The 21,394-nt window shown below is 45.0% G+C and overlaps 1 protein-coding gene across 1 annotated transcript; it reads left to right on the top strand.

Annotated features, from left to right (window-relative positions):
• Window positions 1-1,676: 1,676 nt before the first annotated feature.
• LOC119381131 (acid-sensing ion channel 2-like) lies at window positions 1,677-16,045 on the top strand. Its single transcript, XM_049412165.1, has 13 exons — window positions 1,677-1,746; window positions 6,114-6,394; window positions 7,477-7,623; window positions 7,722-7,876; window positions 8,892-8,998; window positions 9,167-9,327; window positions 10,135-10,239; window positions 10,470-10,593; window positions 11,305-11,377; window positions 11,495-11,546; window positions 13,214-13,263; window positions 13,836-13,908; window positions 15,786-16,045. The coding sequence occupies exons 1-13, from the start codon at window positions 1,677-1,679 to the stop codon at window positions 16,035-16,037; spliced, it is 1,650 nt and encodes a 549-aa protein (XP_049268122.1). The 3' UTR covers window positions 16,038-16,045.
• The last annotated feature ends 5,349 nt before the right edge of the window (window positions 16,046-21,394 follow it).

The following is a 21,394-nucleotide window of genomic DNA, read 5'->3' on the forward strand; positions in this document are numbered from 1 at the left end:
TTTAGCAAATCGTTCCTTGTCCTGCGAACCGAAAAACTATCACCATCATAAACGGGTATTGGGTAAATCCCACTACTCACCACTGGTCTACTAAAAATTAAGAAGGCAACAGTTACCAAAACAACAAATGGCTGCGAAGCGACGCCGGCGAGCCGAAGACCCGGAGTACGTACAGCGAGAGAATACTAACGGGAAAGGCAACGGCGGCTGCGAGAATACCTCGAAGCGATGGAAAGCCTACGCCAACAACGACGTGCCCGTAGATCTATGAGAGGTGCGAACGCTTGGTTTCAGCGAGAGTTTCTGTCTCTGGAGTTTGGTCATACGTGTTGTGTCTGTGACTGTCCGTGGTTTAACTCGAACCTCTCTGCGCTGAGAATCAACGTAGAAACAACCTAGCATCACATAGCTGAAGCATAGCAGCGACCTATAGAGGCAACCTATAAACAACCTGCATCACATAGCTAAGGCCTTGAAACAACTTAGAAGCAACCAGATAGATTAGTCTTCAGAATCGTCCAGTTTCGCTGTTTCAAAGTTGCGCGACTTAGTGCAAGCTTCGCGAATTTTTTTCACCGGCTGACCTTAGCGGTATCCATTTTTGACACCAAGTATACTCGTACATGGCTGATGCGACATACACGCACATGGCAATTCAAAGAACGGTAGTTATCATTACGGGTATCCCGTACTTTTGTACCAAGTTGCAAATCGCCTGCATCTTTTTTTATTTGTACACTGCATGCGGATACCCAACTGATATCTCAAACAATGTATTTGTCAACTAAAGTGCGATTTGTTGTTACATTAAAAATATGACGTCAAGTAATAGCGACTTATGATCACGTACACCGAGTCTAATAACTGTTAAATGAAGAAAGTAATTTATGTTTTTTTACCGGCGAAAACGATGATATCATTATGAGATAAGCCGTAGTGGGGACTCCGGCTTAATTTTGACCACCCGGGGCTCCAAGTTAACGTGCACATGAATCAAAGTACACGGGTGTTCTTGCATTTCGCCCCTATTGAAATACGGGCGCGGTGGCCGGGAATCGAACCCACGCCCTTGAACTTAGCAGCGTGATCCTTTACCTGCTAACCTACTACGGAGGGCTCTATAAGAGCTGTGAAACGCGGTTTAGTGAATGCCGTTGCTCGTAGCCGCGTTGGTAATGCAAATACGCGTTGGCGATGTCGTGCCTTTGAACGCAACGCCATTTTAACAGCATCCGAGCAACATGCGTCGCAGAAAAATAACGCTGACTTCTTTTCTTTTTCTTTTTTCGTTATTGACATGTGACCGCGGTGCTTTTACGGTAGGCGTGTGGTAGTCGTTCCTTTGGCAGAGGTCGATTTTGCAGTCTGAAATCCAGCCCGTGTCCTGAATAAAAACTGAAGTATCGATCTCTGATTCTTCGATTGGCCTTTAGCTATACTTCTAAGCAGTCCTCGCGGGACAATGAAGGCATTGGGCACCTTCTGATTGCTACTGCTTTCTTTGACTCACGCGCGCATAGCCTCTGTGCAGATATTCGGTGTTGCCATGAGACCCTGCATTCCGAAGCACCAATACAGTTGACCTAAAATGCCTGTCGTCGCCTTATTAGAGATCTAAGTTCGCAATATCTATCGGCAACCCCGTTCATCTTGCTTGGGCGTCCACACTCCTTTCCATGGATCGTCGAATTCGTGTGACAAGTCATGGCGCTCTTTTGGAGAAGGAAACCAGCGCGCCTGCGAAAGGTGGGTTTTGTGCAAGTTTTGCCGAACATTGAAGAAGGACATTATATTCTGTGTGTCATTTCCTGCTTAAGCGCCACTCCTAGCCTGCACCGAACATGAGCTCGCAGTTACCCTATTTCGAACATACGTGGGCTTGCGCAGGGCCCCGCATTAAGAGGGGGGACTACATCCTGACGGGATCCACCACCCTTCTCTACACCTTGGTGCCAGTTGCGTAGCCAGGGGGAGGGGGGGGGGCACACCGGGCCCGTGCCCCCCCCCCCCCCCCGAGTTTTTTTTTTTTGCCATAGCATACAGAGCAGAAAATGACGCTCGACCACATCTGCCTGCCCGGCCCCCACTACAGATCAAGGAGGTGCCCCCCCCTCCCCACCGAAAAAACTTCTGCCTACGGCCCTGCTTGGCGCCCATCACAAAATAAAAACAAAACAAAAGGCTCCCTTGCACAAGCTGTTTAACTTCTTCCTTGTGGCATACGTAGAATTCAGTTTACGAAATGTACTACATCTGCAACGCCATGCACAGGAACTGAGGCCAAGTGCTTTCCTAAGCTGGTATCTAACGCAGACGCACACATAGTGAAAAAGTTTCACAATATGCTCCATGAAAACAGTTTTGCCGAGAAGGTGTAAATGTAGTTGAAAAAAAAAAACGTTTCTTTTACATATACGTCAGCATCCGCAGTGTTTTCCGTCAACCAGAACACCTTAAACCAGAGAAAAAATAAAAAATCCGGCAGATCCCACGCACTGTGGGAATCGATGTAATGCGAAGCAGCCAGCAAAGAGCTGCATACATCGCTTTGTTTATTTTTGAACCGAATGAAATCATTCATGCCATGGCATGTAGTTCATCATATATCGCATGTTTGCCATGCACGCGTGCATGCACAATGTGGTATATACCATGCCAATGAAACGCATATTCTGGCATATACACTGCATGACCGGTGATTTATGTTCATTACGCACTCCTGTCATGCAATACCAATTTTGGTATATATCCATTTATCTAAACGGCCGGAAGCGCACCATAACAGTGTCATGTAAATCATACCATACATGACATACACAACACAATTCGCATGTTAGGACCTGTCATTTATGTTCGTCATACAGTCAGATCGCACAATACCATTTTGGTGTATATCAAACGAGCGAAATGGCCGCGAGTCCACCATGAGCGTGGCGTGTAAATCATGCCATACATGACATGCATGTCATGGTTTTCATGTTACCACCTGTCATTTACGTTCGGCATACATTCGCGTCACGCAACGCCAATTTTGGTGTATATCAAGCTAGTGAAACGTCCGCGAATGCACCATGAGCGTGGCATGTAAATCATGACATGCATATCATGGTTTTCATGTTACCACCTGTTATTCATGTTCTTGATACAGTCACATCGCGCAATACCAATTTTGGTGCATATCAATCTAGCGAAACGGCCGCGAGCGCACCATGAGCGTTCCATGTAAATCATGTCGTACATGACACGCATGCCATGATTTTCATGTTACCACCTCTAATTTACGTTCGTCATACAGTCGCGTCGTGCAATACCAATTTTGGTGTATATCGAGCCCGCGAAACGGCCGCGAAAGCGTCATGAGCGTGGCATGTAAATCATGACATACATGACATGCATGTCGTGGTTTTCATGTTACCACCTGTTATTCATGTTCTTCATAGAGTCACATCGCGCAATACCAATTTTAGTGTATATCAACCTAGCGAAACGGCCGCGAGTGCGTCATGAGCGTGGCATGTAAATCATGACGTGCATGACACGCGTGTTATGATTTTCGTGTTACCACCTCTAATTTATGTTCGTCATACAGTCGCGTCGCGCAATACTAATTTTGGTGTATATCAAGCCAAGCGAAACGGCCGCGAATGCACCATGAGCGTAGCGTGGCATGTAAGTCATGACATACATGACATGCATGTCATGGTTTTCATGTTACCACCTCTAATTTACGTTCGACATACAGTCGCGTCGTGCAATACCAATTTTGGTGTATATCAAGCCCGCGAAACGTCCGCGAATGCACCATGAGCGTGGCATGTAAATCATGACATGCATGTCATGGTTTTCATGTTACCACCTGTTATTCATGTTCTTGATACAATCACATCGCGCAATACTAATTTTGGTGTATATCAACCTAGCGAAACGGCCGCGATTGCGTCATGAGCGTGGCATGTAAATTATGTCGTGCATGACACGCGTGTCATGATTTTCATGTTACCACCTCTAATTTACGTTCGTCATACAGTCGCGCCGCGCAATACCAATTTTGGTGTATATCAACCTAGCGAAACGGCCGCGAGTGCGTCATGAGCGTGGCATGTAAATCATGACATACATGACATGCATGTCATGGCTTTCATGTTACCACCTGTTATTCATGTTCTTCATACAGTCACATCGCGCAATACCAATTTTGGTGTATATCAAGCCAGCGAAACGGCCGCGAATGCACCATGAGCGTGGCATGGAAATCATGACATACATGACATGCATGTCATGGTTTTCATGTTACGACCTCTAATTTACGTTCTTCAGACAGTCACTTTGCACAATACCAATTTTGGTGTATATCAACCTAGCGAAACGGCCGCGAGTGCGTCATGAGCGTGGCATGTAAATCATGACGCGCATGGCACGCGTGTCATGATTTTCATGTTACCACGTGTCAATTATGTTCGTCATGTCGAAACGTCTCGTCATACCAGTTTTCATATATATCCATTCATTTAAACGGCCGCGAGCGCCCCGAGACCATGTCATGTAAATCTTGCCGCACATGACGTGTGTCATGATTTGCACGTGAGGACCTGTCATTATGTTCGCCATGAACTCTTGTCACGTCACACCAGTTATGGTATATATGAAGTTAACGGAACGGCCGCAAGAGCCCCAAGGCCGTGGAATGCAAATCATGCTGTTCATGACATGCATGTCATGATTTTCGTGTTATGACCTGTCATTTATGTTCGTAATACGGTCATGTTATTCCATACCAATTTTGGTATACATACGATTAACGAAACGGCCAGGAGAGCACAAAGTCGTAGGCGGCTAGATAGATAGATAGATAGATAGATAGATAGATAGATAGATAGATAGATAGATAGATAGATAGATAGATAGATAGATAGATAGATAGATAGATAGATAGATAGATAGATAGATAGATAGATAGATAGATAGATAGATAGATAGATAGATAGATAGATAGATAGATATGCTCAAACTCGCAGAAGTTCGCTAAGAAATGCTTCGCATTTAAAAGGTAGCAGGAAGCAAGCGTTTTTGTTTTCCCGCCTGATCTCCCACCTAATCAAGTGTAACACAACCTTTAGCTCTATTCCTTATTCTTGAGAGCATGAAATTAGGTTGCAAGGCTAACGCACTATTATGCCATAGTTGTGAGACAAACAATATTGGCATCTCTTTCTAAGAAGATGTTATGTCTTACGCTGGCTATATCTCTTCTCGCAGCCTGGCCTTCAACATCCTTCTCTTCTTTCCACGTTTGCTGTTGTCATGCCAACCCCCTTCTTAATCACCCAACTTCCCCAATCCAATAATCCTATAGGAACAGTGCTGTAAAGGAATGGCTGAAATTTAAGAATGTATATCGTGTTCCTTGTAACACTTTAAAACATTATTACACAACATGGCTTCCAAGGAAAAAAAAGAAAAAGGTTATTCATGTTAAGCGAGGCGGACGCCCAGAAAGTTAAAATCAGGCTAACTATAACTTAATTAACTAAAAATTAGCAATTGACTATTAATTTGCGACGCGCATTGTTAGACATGTCATTATGCTCTATATTCTGCAAAAATTTCATCAAATTAGCTTTGTTAGCAGTGAAAAAGCATGCCTTAGGAACACCTCCCCGTAAACCAAAGCCATTCACTGCGTATTTTTCAGCCGTGTTGCTTTTAGACGGAATGCAAATAAATAAATAAATAAATAAATAAATAAATAAATAAATAAATAAATAAATAAATAAATAAATAAATAAATTCGTTTTATCTATTTATTTTCAGTAAATAGGAGTCCGCGCCGTGCTGCATGTCCTTCATTAGAGGAGAAGGTTTAGGTGGCCAGACACGGACACAAGAAAAGAGAGACAACACTAACATCGTTTGTGTTGCTTCTTATATAGTGTTTGTGTCTGCACGCCTTATCTCGTACGGTGAATCTCTATCAACTAGCTAAACCTATTGTCGTTCTGTGCCGTGTCAATTTTGTTTGTTTTCCATGTCCTTGCGCACAGCACCACACCTTTATTATCGATGAGCCAATCGACGGCATTCGAGGGCGATCAATGAGCATTGTTCAAACGCAGGATGGCTAAGCACGCGCTCGACTGACCCTGGTGTGCAGACCAGCGGCCGGTTGACGGGAGTGTGGGCGCAACTGAAGGACGCGGTGACCACGTACCGTCTCCTGTTCGACGAGTCCGGCCTTCCGGGACTACGCTTCGTGCTGGGCTTTCGGCACCCACTGAGGAGGCTCGCCTGGCTGGCCGTGTACGCCGTGCTCTTCGTGCTCACCATGCGGGACACGCACAAGCTGCTCACCGAGTACTACGCCTACGACGACCGCGTCAACCAGGAGATCCTGGAGGCACGCTATGAACGCATTATAGTTGTTTGCCTGTCGCACTGTACAGTTGTGCATAGGCGTGCTCACGGGGTGCGGGGACGTATCCCTAGGCTAGGATGCGGAGGGGAGGGGGGGGCACAAAGTTTTGCTCCATACTTTTACTATGTCGCGCCTGTCCCTTCGTGCTTTGAAGAGGCAGGTCAAATGCAGGCCATTGTGAGAAGCATGCTATCACTTCATTTTCATTTTTTTTTTATCCATTGTGAAACACGTTTTTTTGGACTCAGCCAATGAGGCGGGGGGGGGGGGGGAGGGGGGCGCTGCGCAGAAATTTTGCCCCCTTTAATGGGGAACACCGCGTACGCATATGCACCTGTGGTTGTTTTGTTTACCGATGCTCATTTTTGCTTCGCATGTGTGGCACGAACGAGGCTAGACCTCGGCTCGGAGCATGTACGGTGCCTCCGGATTGGTTTTATGACTGGTTTTCTTATTTTTTCAACTTTACTTTGCCAGTAAATATACGTATTCCTTGTTTTACTATGTGCATTTACGTTGTGGGGCGCGTGTTATGTATACGGTAAAATTTATTTGTGCATTTGCTATGGTAGCTTCACATTAATGGGCTATAATCGAGCAAAGTATAATCGAGCGAGCTTTGCCTTGAGCTGATATATTGCTACCGCATGCCAAGGTATTGGATATATACGACCTTTATGAAATCGTATGCATGAAGTTGACGACAAACTGGATCATATCGGTTAAGTAGCAAAAAAAAAAAGAAAAACAGGTGCCATTTTTTTCGCGGCATTGCGCATACTGTTATTTTTGTTATTGTCATTTTCTTGCATTGAAAAACAGTGGGCGAACACACCAAGTCGCGACTTCTGAGGTCGCATTACGTTTCGTCAAGGATGCTTGCTGCCTTCGTCACGGCACTGCAAATAACCATTGACATTAACCTCCTGCAACAACGCAAGAACCACGAAGGGATTCTCGCGTTAACGCGCGCTTCTCTTCTTCAGCGTCCATTATCCATTGATCCGTCCGTCTTGCTTTGCAGCCCTGTGACTTAAATGTTGCCCCTCTCTTTGTGATCGCAGCAAAAACAAGTCCAGTTTCCAGCGATCACTGTGTGCAACATGAACCCGTGGAGGAAGTCGGTGCTGTGCAGCGAGGAAAGCTTCCAGGGGAAGTCCGAGAAGGGGCTGCAAGCCAAGCTCTGCTCGATGCCCAACAGGAACGTCACTGTAAGAAACTCCCTGTTTCCGCAAAACTTTCACGTCACTTTAGTTGTTAATGAGTCGAAAAGTTTTCAACTAACATTTTCTCCCTGCGTCTTGTGAAGCTGACCGATGAGGACATCTCACTGTCCAACCGGCTGAAGCAATGGATTTCGGAGGAGCAACGTCGAAATCTGAGCCGCGCCGAGAAACTGGGACACCAGCTGGAGGACATGATCCAGGTGTGCCGCGTCCACGAAGGGGACTGTCTAAGCACCAAGTGAGTAGTCACCGCTTCGAATGGGCAATGAATGCGTTAAAACATGTCGGTTATGATTAGCTCGGCTTAGATCGTATATATATATTCGCTGTCATCGTATTTTGCTGTATGGTGTGAGCCACCACGGTGGTATACAGTGGTTGCTGCTGACCCGAAAGTCGCGGGTCTGATCGCGGCCGCATTTCAATCAAGGTGAAATGCTATAATGACCCGTGTGCTTACATTGGAGTGCAAGTTAAGAACCCCAGGACACCAGATGGTCGACATTTCTGGAGTCCTCCACTACGGCGTGCCTCATAATCATATCGCGGTTTTGGTGGGTAAAACCCCAGATGTTATAATGACTATGTTGTGTGCTGAGCCGCGGACGAAGATATCAACGACGTGTATATATCTCACCTGTAGGGCAACACTATCTCTTCTCGCTTGCTCCATCGCAGATAGCTAATCGTGCACTGATCTGGCACGTGCACATCGCTTGGATCGTATAGCGACGACGCTTTACACTGATAATAATTATTGGGGTTTTACGTTCCAAAACCACGATATAATTTGGAGGGACACCGTTTGGAAGGTTCCGGAAATTTTGACCGTCTGCTGTTCTCTAATGTGCACCTAAATCTAAGTGCACAGGCTTCCAACGTTTTCGCCTCCATCGAAATGCGGCCACCGCGGCCGGTATTCGATCCCGCGTCCTTTTCGGGTCAGCAGTCGAGCACCATAACCACTAAACCACCGTGGCGGGTGACGCCTCAGTCTGAACGCCTCGTTTTCATAACGACTTTTCTTAAGCATTATCACAGGATCCTCTGACTAGTGGTGCAATCCCGCACGCTGCGGTGAATTCTCTGCCGCTCTTCTTATTTTTTTTTGCTCTCCTTCCCTTCCTTCCTCTCTGTTTTTCATCTTTTTATTCCCCTTCCCCGATCCCCCAGTGTAGGGTAGCCAACCAGAAGTTTTTCTGGTTAACCTCCCTGCCTTCACGTTTCTGCTTCCTTCCTTTTTTCCATCACAGGATCCTAGAGATACGAATGGTTCCCCGTTATGGCAACTGCTACTGCCTCGGCTGCAACAGCAGTCGCTTCAGCTGGCAGGCGATGCAGATGTCGGATCCCGAAAATGGCAAGTACCAGTTTCGCTTCCATCGCAGTGTCTTCGTGCACTTTACGTTTCGCAGACAGATATGTATTAGGGGTCCCTGACGAAAGCAGTTCAAGTTATAGTTCGTCCTTCACGCGTTCGTCGTCCCTTTAAGCAATATGAACTCGTTTTCTGCCCACATTTTGAAAGGTCTGCGCATGTCTCTGAACATGGAACCGGAGGAGTTCCTTCCTCTTACTGTGGACGCTGGCTTCTACATCATGGTCCACCAAGCCGGGGCTCAGGAGGAGGTCTTTGACAATGCCGTGTACGCTCCGCCTGGCGCAACAACTTACATCGGAGTATCGAAGGTGAGAAGCCGATGGTGCCTCTAAGGTTGTAACTCGTACAATCTCGCAAGCTTACGCGTTCTCAGTGCGTAAAACACTTCCTATAACTCGCTTCATTCCGGTCTCGCAGTCGGGCAGTGAAATGTAAGTGTAATTAAACGTAAGGAAGGAGGTCCAGTCGCGATCGATATGAAAGGAAAAACTGAAATTACCTCCAGGAGGCCATAGTGGTTCAACGTAGGTGCCAAGCACGAAAGCGTTCATAAAACTAAATGTTTAAGTTTAAAGGTACCTCTTGCCATTTAATGCGTGATATTCAGATTAGTAACCGCAAATCGCGAGTAATCATTGCTTAAACACGAACGAAGTGTTCCATTTCGTATTGCTCACAACTTTACAAGGTGTACTTAAAGTGAAGAGATCCAACGAGGCTGATTATAGACGTAGATGTGCTTGATGTGAGCAAACTCTCTGCCAATCACGTCCATACAGTATTGGCATCTGCTTGCAGGGGTGTAGCAAGAAGTTTTCTCCATATACGTGCGTGTGTTTGTATGTGTGCGTGTATATATACACACACTCAAAATTGAGAAAATTTTGGATGTTTGGGCCCTCCGAATTTTTACATGCTGAGGGTTACATGGGTCGTCGGTTTATAGCACACGATGACCTGCGTATTCGATTCGTTAGCACTTACAAACGTGACCGACCGATAGATTACATACAAGAGATTAAAATTCTTTTTTTGTGACATACCACTTATGCATTTTGACGGCGACTGTACTTAGCTGGCTAGCTCTGTATAAACGGATGCTCTCTGTTTTTCAGACGATTTCCAAAAATCTCAAGGAACCGTACAAGAATCCCTGCCAGGATCACTGGCCTCCGGAGTTGGAAAAATATGTTGTCAAAGGCATAGTGTACACAAAGCGGGTGCGTATGCATGTGCAAAACAATGTAACTGCTGCATAAGTAATTAGCCTCAGCTATAGGATGCTTTGAAATTTGCTTTGAGGGAAGTGTTTTCAGAGGTTTTCATTTCGTTTAGATTGCGAAGTAATATTGACGCACATATGACCTCCTGCATTGACGATGACATATCGATTGACCGAGTAACAACAACTTATCGATTGAGCTCGTAGTTTCGTGTATTCGTTGTGCAGGCTTGCGACGAGTACTGCTATCAAGTGCACATCTTCGAGAAATGCGGATGCCGCTCCTTCAACCACATCAGGGTGTTCGCTCCGATACTTATGGAGTCGCCGGTCTGTGTGGACATCCTGCGAGGTCAGTTAGCTCTAGACTTATGTTAACGGCTACTGCCCGTGCTTTTATAATGTGACATGAGAAGTTCCTATGAGAATCAAGTTTTCGTGACAAGCTACATGACTTTACTGATTTGGGGAATTAAGTATTTTACAACGCCGCCTGTGGGTTTTTATAATCGTTGCAAAATGCTTGGATATATTAATCAAATCTTGCATTGAGTATAAGTCGCGCGAGTAATGCATGCTTTGTCGCCAAGGCGGTCTGATATAAGATCGCGCGCTCATTAGCATTCAAGAACGTTAACTGTTGTACTTCTTTCGTGTTGAAATTGACAAGTGTACCACGAGGCAGCTCAATGCGCGAAGTTCCTATAATCCACGAACACGCTTACTTTAAACCCAGTCTTTTTTTGTAATTGCTGCTCTATATTCGACCGTCTTGCGCATATGAACGCTAATTTCTTATCTGGTTTAAGACATAAAATTCTCGCATGAGCCCCTCTAAGCTTGCACAACGGAAGTGCTTATACACACCTTGCGTCTCGCGTGCTCGAACTTGTTATCGTATGCTGTAATTGCACGCAGTCATGTATATAATATCTCGCGCTACTGAATTTCTTTCGCGCGAGATATCGCATATGACTGTGAGATATCGCATGCAAGTTTCACCGGTGACAGACACCGCATAAAAAAATTGTCCAAGCGAAGTCACGTTGCCTTTGCTTTTCAGGGGACTGCGAAAGATCTGTCGAAGCGAAAATAGACCGGAAAATAATCACGTGCAAATGTCTGACGGCTTGTGAGTAAGTGGATTACTCTTCACGTTGTAATGGTGGCTTCGTGACTACGCTACATAATTGATTTTTTTAGATGCGTACACTTTCAGAGCAGCCCGCGGCTACTTCTTTAATTATTTGCAGGGTGCAGTATTATCAGACGACATCCAGCGCACTTACGTGGACCAGCAAAGTAGTAAGTAAAGTAACTATTTTTCTCCACCTTCCTTTGAGCATAATTGATTGCAAATTTCCAAAAACGTGCTGTTGGGGCAAATTTTCACTTACTATAATTGTCGATATTAGAAACGCATGGACGTGCCTTCATCCGAATTTTCCTATTGTATTAAACATAAAGGCTACCAGTAAGTGTAGCCAGTACAAATGGTCATTCATGCTCCCCAGCTCGGTCCACTGGTGGGCGACCGCCCCCTCTCTCAATATCTTTGCCTGCCTCCCCCCTCCCCCTTTATTCCTACCAAGAGCAAACAGTAAAAACACAACGCAGAAGTTCCCCTCCGAAGCAACTCGCATAGATGCCCCCCCCCCCCCTTGCCCCTACCCCTCCCCGCAAATAAAAAATCCTGGCGTCCCCCCTGTTCGGCAATTCGCATAAAAGCCGGCGAACGCACCGCAAAGATGTCTGCAGGTCAACGTGAAGTTCGCAGCTTATAAAACGCCTGCACGTCCAATCCTGAGGTGCTCAGCTTCCCCTGTTGACATGCTTCAGTGCATGGCGTATGTGTTTCGCTGCAATACAATGCGTATGTTTCACCGCGTAGCACAGTTTGTATTGAGGTGAAGCTGAAGAAAAAATCACAGCATATCCACGGAGTGAATGATGATGAGTGGGCGAAGCTGCGGAGGTTCAACGGTAAACCGTGAATCTTCCGTGAATTCTGCCCAGTACATCATCACCGACGTGAGATCGGGCGCGTTTATACTAAAGGTTCGATGAGTTATGGCGACTTGCAGCTCAATTTAATTTTACATGTACGCTGTGAATTTTCATTGTTTAGAAAACCATTGCTTTAGAAAACATCTGGCGTCTTTCGTTAAGCAGCTGGCGTCTTTTCGCTTTGCTTTAGAAACATCTGGCGTTCTTTCGTTTTGCTTTTAGAAAACATCTGGCGTCTTTCGTTGGTTTATTTCATCAATCAACGGCGTTTTGAACAAAATTTTTATTGTTTAATCACGCACAGGAGAAATCTCACCAGGCACTACCTTGGAGGTAAACAATGGCTGCTAATGGGAATGAGAGACAGAAGAAGTCGGCTTTTAGCTAACACTTACACTTCTACTTCTACTAACGTTTCCTACTGGAACATGCCAATGGCTGCTAATGGGGAATGAGAGACAGAAGAATTCGGCTTTTAGTTAACGCGCACGCTGCGAATTTTTTATTGTTCAACAACGCACAGGAAAAATCTCCCACCGGCACCACCTTGGAGGTCAAGATTTGGTACTAGCGTTACGACTGGTTACGCACTACGACTACGAGGGACGAACGGGTGCCGCTTTAAGGAGCTTCGCCCCTAAAAATGACTGTTATCGAAAGGATAAAAGACTTGCCGAATGCCGAACGTGTTTCGGATACGCATGCCGGCAATTCTTACTTTGGGCGCACACTCTTCTATCGCTTTAGTGATGGTAACAGGTAGACACCGTAGGCAAATTTCTTGACCGATCATTCATCTGCGAGTCAAAGCTTCACTGCACAGCAGACACATGTATCAGGCTACGCAATTTTCGCAGCCCTCGCTTCTCTCTGATGAACGCCTTAAAGAGCACTGGCCCCTGGGTCCTCTAATTCACCCTCTCTCATCCTACGTTTTCCCTTTCCACTATACTTCTCCCCCACAGATGAATCCTGAAGGCAGCGAACTGTCTTTGCCGCCAAGGGAGGGAAAAGGGTAAGTGAGGTGGAGAGTTTGCTAATAATAAACCCTTATGATAAGTTGATAACTATAACAAAACGACATTCAACGGAGCTAGTATGTTCACAGCTAACATTCCATCGAGCAGTGGAACTGAAAACAAGTGACAAAGAGAGGACAGACAAGGAATTCGCTGTGTTGTACTACCAACTTACTAACAACTGTACTAACTGTTGTTAGTACAGCGACGTATTTGTTTGTCCTCTCTGACTCTCGTTTTCAGTTCCACTGCTCGAATCAATGTTAACTATAGCAGTTTCACCGTAGGGTCCAAATGACCCCCTTAGTGGAAAACTGAGGATTTAATTTTGCTTAACTGGTCGAACATAATTACAAGATTTATAGCGCGGAATTACTACAGAAGGGACAGAGAAATACGACAAGCACAAGCGATATGCCGGCCGTGTTTCTCGGTCCCTTGTGTAGAAGTTCCGCGCTATGAATCTTGTAATTATGGATTACCAACTAGCCCGAAGCAACGCCTTGCTGGTCGAAAATCTTCTCATGCTGGTTCTACGCTCGCGATGAACGAATACAACCTCCCGCAGGATTCACGTGAGGGTGGTGGTTTTCATGAGAAGCACGAAGGTCCTCTACAAAAGTAAGGAGCCGAAATTAACGGTAAGTACAGAACGACAAATCACACATTCGTGCAAGTGGCTTTTCGCACGTACAAATTTCTGCCGAAATCCCTTTTCCTCTGTAGCGGTTGTCTTCGTTTTTCCCTGACAACCTTTTTATACCCATATTTCTACCGTACCAAGGGGCTGCTGTTTTAAATTAAAAATCTCATCGTCTGGTCTTGTTTTTCTAGTCAAAACGCTTTCTGCACAAACTTCATCGTTAGAATAGGATTTATGCAAAATATATACTTGACTGTGGATCCGAAGAGCATTCATACAAATTTTATTACAGTGAAATAGACAGAAACAGAGAGACCAAGATCAACCAGAACAAGTTCCCACTTTTAACTGAAGTGGGGAAGGAAAAAGAGAGAGAGGAAAGCAAAAAGCAGGCACTCTACTCGGGTTCACAATGCCTAGATGCTTTCATCGTCACAAGCCTCTTGGGGAGTTATCTGTACAAACACTGCTTGTCATACGGCACCACTGCTATTTCGTACCGCTGTCTGTACTATGCCTCATTTTACTTGTACGCGACTTCCCGCAAACGACATTGCGAAAATTCACAAGGGTCCCTTATGCATTCGCATAAGACGACTCGAAGGCAAAAGCCATGTTATTTTTCTTCGCAGTAGATGTAGTGATTCGCCCTCCTCCGAGATCCAGGATCGTAGGCATTGCAAGCTTTCTGCACCTCATCTGCTTTTGCGCTGCCTCCGTGATCGGCTCACCTTTGACCAAGCGACGATGTCATGTATGACGTCACCATGCGACGCCACTCTATGTATCGTCTCTGTTACGTCATGATGATGGCATAAATTTTGTCGACTTGTGACGTCATGATGACGTCATATGGTGAGGTCATCACGTGATGGTACTCTTTGCATCACTCGTATTGACGCCAACGCCGACGGTCAATTTTTGCTTTTAATGAGGCATCTAAGGCTTTCGCCTTAAAAGAAAAGAAATGAAGTCACTGGCCTAACATTAAGTCGTACTTGAGTGCACGCTGGCCTTTATCTGTCATTTTTTGGATATGAGGGAAGCACAGAAGTACCGTGTTGAGTTCTTGTCTTCTACATTTCTGTTGCGTCTAATGGCACACCACTGGTAGAACCGCTCTGCAAGATGCGCATGTGCCGCCAATGGCTAAAAGCCGAGTACCGCTTGCTAGCTGCAGTCTTTGTCGTACGAGCTATGTGCCCGTAAGAACTGGTCAATAAACGTCGTTTTACAGAGAATACGTCTGATCCTGCATTCGGCTGACGGAAGCGTAGCGAAGTTCCTTGAGTTGTGTTTTTCATCCTCTGGCCTTACAAGTTGTCGACATAACTAGGTAATAGCACATTGCCCTAAAATAAACCCTACGTTTGTGACCAAACACTTATCGGCACGGGGCGCTCGCTCTGGTACAAGCGTACCGAAGTGATTTAAACAAGCTAGATGACATAACTGATGCCAACATAAGTAACGTGTTTAATGTGCCTTGTCAACAGGGAACTCCTGCTCTTTTTTGAGGAAGCATATCCGGGCTGTAATTTCTATGTCGCTGGCCATCCAACCACGAGATGTTGAGCGTTGGTGAGGTGTGCGCGGAAGAATACATCGTATATATAAATGATAACCTGGCGTATCGGAAAGGGCATGGCCCACGCCATCGCCACCCTGCCGCCTTCTCTCCAGAGTTAGGAATTCTCTTTCACCTTTGATACGGTATTTTGCTTTCTTTGCCTACGTCATCTTATGCCGCAGTAGGAACTAACTTACAGGAAAAAGCTTAATAAGCTAGATTCTTCATAGCAGCACCCCGTTCCCCACCCCAAAAAAGAAAAAAAGAAAGAAAAAAAAACCTTACATGCAATTGTTGTTGCGCAGCTATCGAACCTGTTCCGCAACATCGGCGGCCTGATGGGCGTCTACCTGGGCTACTCGTCGCTGCAGATCTTCCACGTCCTCGACGTGCTCGTCGACGGTGCCTACTCGTCGCTGTCGGGCGTATGGAGCCGCTACATGAGGAACCGCCAGCGCAAACGTGCCCAGGCTCCGCTGCGCCGTCGTGACTACCCGCTACCAGAAGAGGTTCGATACCCCGTCACCACACAGCCTACCATGATCTACGCTCTGTGAAGTCGGAAGCGAAGAGATACACCGCTACAACGTCACTGCGCAGTCATCTTTATTCGCAGTGTGGAGTGAAACGCTACATCTCGCTTCACGATTGCCTCACTTTCTTCATTTAATAAGCCGGATCGCCCGCATCTAAAGTTAACACCTCATTAGTATTAAATACCTCATAGAAGCTTATTTTTAATACACAATTCGTAAAATTATTATTGTTTTTATTGACACCATGATTAGACGTCATATAACGGGCATTTTCCTCGTGAATTAGAACAAACGTTTTAGTTTTACAGGCTTGAATACTAACGACGTGTTCACCTTGGATGTGGTCGACCCCTGTGCACAAGCGTTGAAAGCGTGATTACCCTTCTGCACGATTTCTTTCTTTTTTTTTCTTTTTGGTGTGCATTTGTAACGACCGTCCACGATGGTAAGATGACAGCACAGGCAGGTTGTGTTCCGCTGTTTCTTACAGTACTCTATGAACTCGAGCCCTAGCTGTCTGTGTTCCTATCGTTGGTGTCTTGTAGCAAAAGGTGCAACAGCAGCTGCCTCTGCTTCGTACTTTGAACGAACGTAGTGTTTGCAAGGCACTGCGCCGAACCCTGTCTGGTGCGAACAACGTAGTTGTCTCGCTCAGGCAAGGCAACGAGGATATTCCACTGCAAAGCAGGAACCCCAGTCGGCGTGTAAAGATGGATTTTGCTGATAAAGCCAAACGCTTATTTGGTTCAGTAACCCGACTGCGTCCGCCGCTGACTAAGGATGATCGAAAATGACTGCGGTGTTTGCCCGCGTCTGCTTAAAAATTTTACCCCTCGGGAAATTTGGCACCCGGAATCTACGCAGCCATTTCCGGCTACTCGAAACACGATCAAACGTCCGCTGGCTGCATCATTCACAGCGAGAGGCCCATCCACAGTCGGTAAGTCGGGAATTCCCCATTTCGAAAAGCGTTCACAGCGGGGAATCTGTCAGCTGTCGTTTCAGCGGACGTACTGTCGCGATGAAAAGAAACGCTAACAGCGATCAGTATAGGTCAGGAAACGTCGAATGCACCAACCCAACCGTTTTCATGCGTATACGTCCACCGTAGCTCTGTTCGCTTAGTTGTTCAAGATACAAAACGGCAAGGTAAACAGTCCAATATGGCGGCACCGAAGCCCATCTGTAAAAACTGAAAGGACGCTTGAGCTTCGCCTTCAAGAGTAGAACGCGATAGCGTAATCGGGTCCCGTGCGCATGCCTGAACCGTGCCGTAAGGAAACGAACGACTGTGCTCGTAACATTGGCCGTTTTAAACTATCCTAGAATGCCTACTGCAAGTACAGTTAAGTGCCCACTACGCCATAATTCATCCTTTTTCGAACCAGCGAAGGGCCCACGAGTCCGTAAAGCAACACGGGGACTTACACAACCGTTCACTTTGGTGATGCTTTTGCAGCTGGTGATGATCAAATATGTCTGAGCGCTTTGTAAGGCGTGGGCTTATAAACACCCACTCGTTGCGCAATTCACATGTTTTGACGCCTGGCGCGATTCTACGCTTTTGCCACGCAATATTACATGCGTTAAATGAACTCCTCCCACTACATGACATTCATATAATGTTTTTTCCCGGAGCAGTTTGAAGCAATAATCGTGGCTCTGGCACAATTAGCAGACACCACTAAACTTGGTAAAACATGGACGAGATTTAAATTCTTATAGCATACGTTATCTCGTGCCACCCAAAAGCAATTCTATGCCTTTTGACATGCTCTTACTAATCCGTATGCACTAGTGATGCAGAACTATCGATAGCACTATCGATACTATCGATAGTTGAGTCACTGTCGAACTATCGATGGATAAAAAAACCTATCGATAGCGCTATCGATTGTAAATTCCATAGTACTGTCGACAGTACAAAATCAACCGCGCGAATTCATTGCAGCATGAGCTGGGTTTCCCATTAGGAAGAGCATGCAGGCTTAAGGGCAAGGAAATCGACAGGTTTGTGTTCCATCACCAGAACGCTTGGCTGACACATGATAATCAAGTTGAACTGTTCACTTGAAGTTGAAAAGAAGCTGTTACATGCGGTGCAACTGCGCGGCTCCAAGTTTATATTGCATTTCATGATTTCAAAATAAAAATATCAAGAACGAAGTTTGCTAATTGTAAGGTGTAACTGGTTAAGTTTGAATATGAATCTATTTGATGCACATATTCCGGCATTTTCACTGCAAAAATAATTTAGTTCTTCGGCCAAAAAATCGCTCATAAATTAAACGAACTGAGTCTTGCTAGTAGTACGCTATCGCAAATGTTTTGGCTATGTCGCCCGCCAACAACAGCATAATTTTTCACAGCACCATCGATAATATTAGCGGCATTTATAATACTACCAATGGTAGCGATTGTTTCTTTAGACTATTGGTTGTTTCGAAAGAACTATCGAAGCTATCAATAGTCAATTTACCGATAGTTTTGCATCACTAGTATGCACAGTTAATGGAAAACTCGCATGTTAGACAGGCATGCGGAACCCATGGTATCATCGTGGTTGCATTTCATTCAAATGGCTCTTAGCTAAAATACTTTTATTAACAATTACAGTTTCAACCGGACTGGTATTCACTCTTCATGAAATGTACTGCTTTAATACCCTTTTAGGACAGACAATTATTTTATACTTCTTCTGTGTAAAGCTTCTTCTGTGGCCGCCATGAGTATTTTGTTCGTGATGTATGCTAATTACGCACATTTGTAATAAATACCATGAAAGAAAAAAAAAGCAATAGCGTGGCTTTGTGGTAGAACATGTGCACCTGCTTGCCACACAGACGGCCTGGGTTCGATTCTCACTCGAAGCTAAGCTTTTTATTCTTTATTTTATTTGCATCTTCCTCGATTTTTATTTCACGGACAAGATGATGATTTTTCGCTCACAACCAATGATGCCGACACCGATACCGACAGCTGAATTTCTGCGAAACGACCTCTTTAACGCTATCGCGTTAACGCCTGGCGACCGCTGTCCGAGTTGGACTGGGCCGAAAGCCACGCTTTCCGCTGTTCGCGTTTGTCTTCATCGCGATAGTACTCATTGTTTGCTGTGAATGACCTATCTTTGAAGTTCACCCTGGATGTGATCTTTGTCGGTGTTGTTTTGAGCCATGGTTATCGGTAAACACAGCACCGGCAGAGTAAACAGTTCATGCCGGAGCAACTTGTGCTCAAAACGTCTTTCTTCTACACCACATGCAAGAAAAGTGAGGCTTCGCTTTTTCACTTTATTGTTCTCAGAACGGCCACTAGTCAGTTATGACCACGCTTTCGTGTACCTACCAACACCGTCATGTTTCACCACGCAGCATGCTATTGCGCAATGTTATTAATACAATCACAATTCGCGGCTCAGCCTACTCAAAGCGCCTTTAAAAGCGTGTAGTCATGTCGCAGTAGTCATCTGACAAGCGCAAATCATGCACACATTTGTATTTTTTGCGTGCAATTAACCAAGAAGCATTTCTTGAGTCAAGGTTCATTTTTGAGTGCAGTAATGGCTACATGCTCTGAGTGCGTAATTTGCTTATCCCTACCTTCATTTACACTTGCACGGCTGCTTCAATGCACAATTCATTGATATGCTTTCACAGTTGTATTGCTTACTGTTGTAACCTAAGAATAAATACAAGCTCCACCCACAACCATCCCTGCCCCACCCAGAGAAAATTTGCATAGACGTTCCATCCAATCACATTTGCTCATTTCCGTGACGTCAAACACTTTTCACGTGTATCAGATAATTGACGTTTTCATGCTGACAAATGTTCGTGTCGCTGGTTTTAAGTCGAAATCTCGAACGTCCTGGCAAATTTCATCAGAGATTCTGACATCACTGCTTAACCAAATGTCATATTTTAGGTAGGAACGATGAGCCTTTAGTTTTCGACATGCGTGGTATTTACATTAACACAAAAAATTACTCACGGTTCGTAAGGAAACCGGCATGCACGGATCTCTTGCGTAGGTGATTGACAAGCGCGCCTTGGATTTGTGGGTGGAGGTTGTATTTATTCCTGGGCTGCAATCGATTATAGTGTCTTACCTACGGCCTATCTAAGTAATAATTTACAGCGTAGTACTGTGAATACAGCATGACGTAACAGTTATTTTTAAAAAGGGAAATTAAACAGTAAGTGTTCGTTACTATTTTGCCATCATCGTAATCGCATTAAAGTACAAGGAACACACTTCACAAGAATAACGTTGGATGTACAGTTGTGTGAAGCAGCACAGATTGCGGTGACTTATCAAATTTAATCTTTTATTACCTCTGTCGGTTTCATCATTGCTGTCATGAATAAATGTGCATCGTATGCTTAATCCGATGGTAGGAGGCGCTTCAGCCAAACATAAAGTTCGTGGAAACTAACTATGTATAATAATGTATAGTATTCGAGCAAAATGTATACAGAGTTTGAACACAATGTTAGCTAACGTTGTCGCTCGAAATAAGGCCTCTCTCATACCTCTCATATGGATCATTTCTGAAAGGAGACTTGGCGTCAGGATTCGAGGAGCATATTGATACCGGGCATTCTCTCCTTTTTCTCTCGAAGTGGGAGGGAGGGCAAATGCCGTATATCGGAGAAGAAGGTCTAAGGCCACTACGAAATCACTGCTTGAGCCCAAAACATTCGAAGAGAAACCCATCCGTCGGCCTCGCCCGCCAAGTTCCATTCTGGTGCGGACAGCTGTCCATTGGGGGATGAGGGCTCAAGAACATACTTTACCCTTTCAGACGCCACGTTGAAGAACTTTCTGTAAATGCATCAAATCGACACAACGTTATTTCAAGCCACTCTATATTCTATTGCAACAAAAATAGTGTCATAATAGGCTAATTTATGTGAGTTATAGTAATTATTTTCCAATTAAAGTGTAATTAAATATCTATTTATTCTGAAGTCATTCATGCCTTGTTTTTGTATAAATAGAATCGAATCGCAGGCTAGAAATGTAGTGCGAATTCGTTTTCGGTTATGTCAATTTTAAGCAAAGAACAATTATACTTTAGACTTGGCTCGCGGGAAGCGGCACGTCGAACGACTCGTCGAACGTGGCAGTGCCTTCAGCAAAGTAATCGTATGCAACAGTACTCTGCAAAATTGAAGTTAAATGAAGACAAATTTATTGTGCAGGAGGTTCAGTTCAATACATCTGGCTCTTTCTTAGCCACTAGTCGATACAACCAGCTAAAACAAGTGGTGTACACAATTGTGTACATAGCGTGTCAAAGGGTTAACAAAAAAGAATATAGGACAAAGGCATATGTGTGGGCCAGTCCCTTAACTAAATGCCCAGTCCCTTAA

This window comes from Rhipicephalus sanguineus, chromosome 2 (assembly GCF_013339695.2).
Source record: "Rhipicephalus sanguineus isolate Rsan-2018 chromosome 2, BIME_Rsan_1.4, whole genome shotgun sequence".
Classification (NCBI taxonomy): domain Eukaryota; kingdom Metazoa; phylum Arthropoda; class Arachnida; order Ixodida; family Ixodidae; genus Rhipicephalus; species Rhipicephalus sanguineus.

Bases quoted from the DNA above. Each gene is read 5' to 3' on its own strand.
- LOC119381131 (XM_049412165.1), top strand. From the start codon at position 1,677: ATGGATCGTCGAATTCGTGTGACAAGTCATGGCGCTCTTTTGGAGAAG. The intron at 1,747-6,113 runs GTGGGTTTTGTG...GTTCAAACGCAG, and splicing joins AACCAGCGCGCCTGCGAAAG to GATGGCTAAGCACGCGCTCG. The intron at 7,624-7,721 runs GTAAGAAACTCC...CGTCTTGTGAAG, and splicing joins TGCCCAACAGGAACGTCACT to CTGACCGATGAGGACATCTC.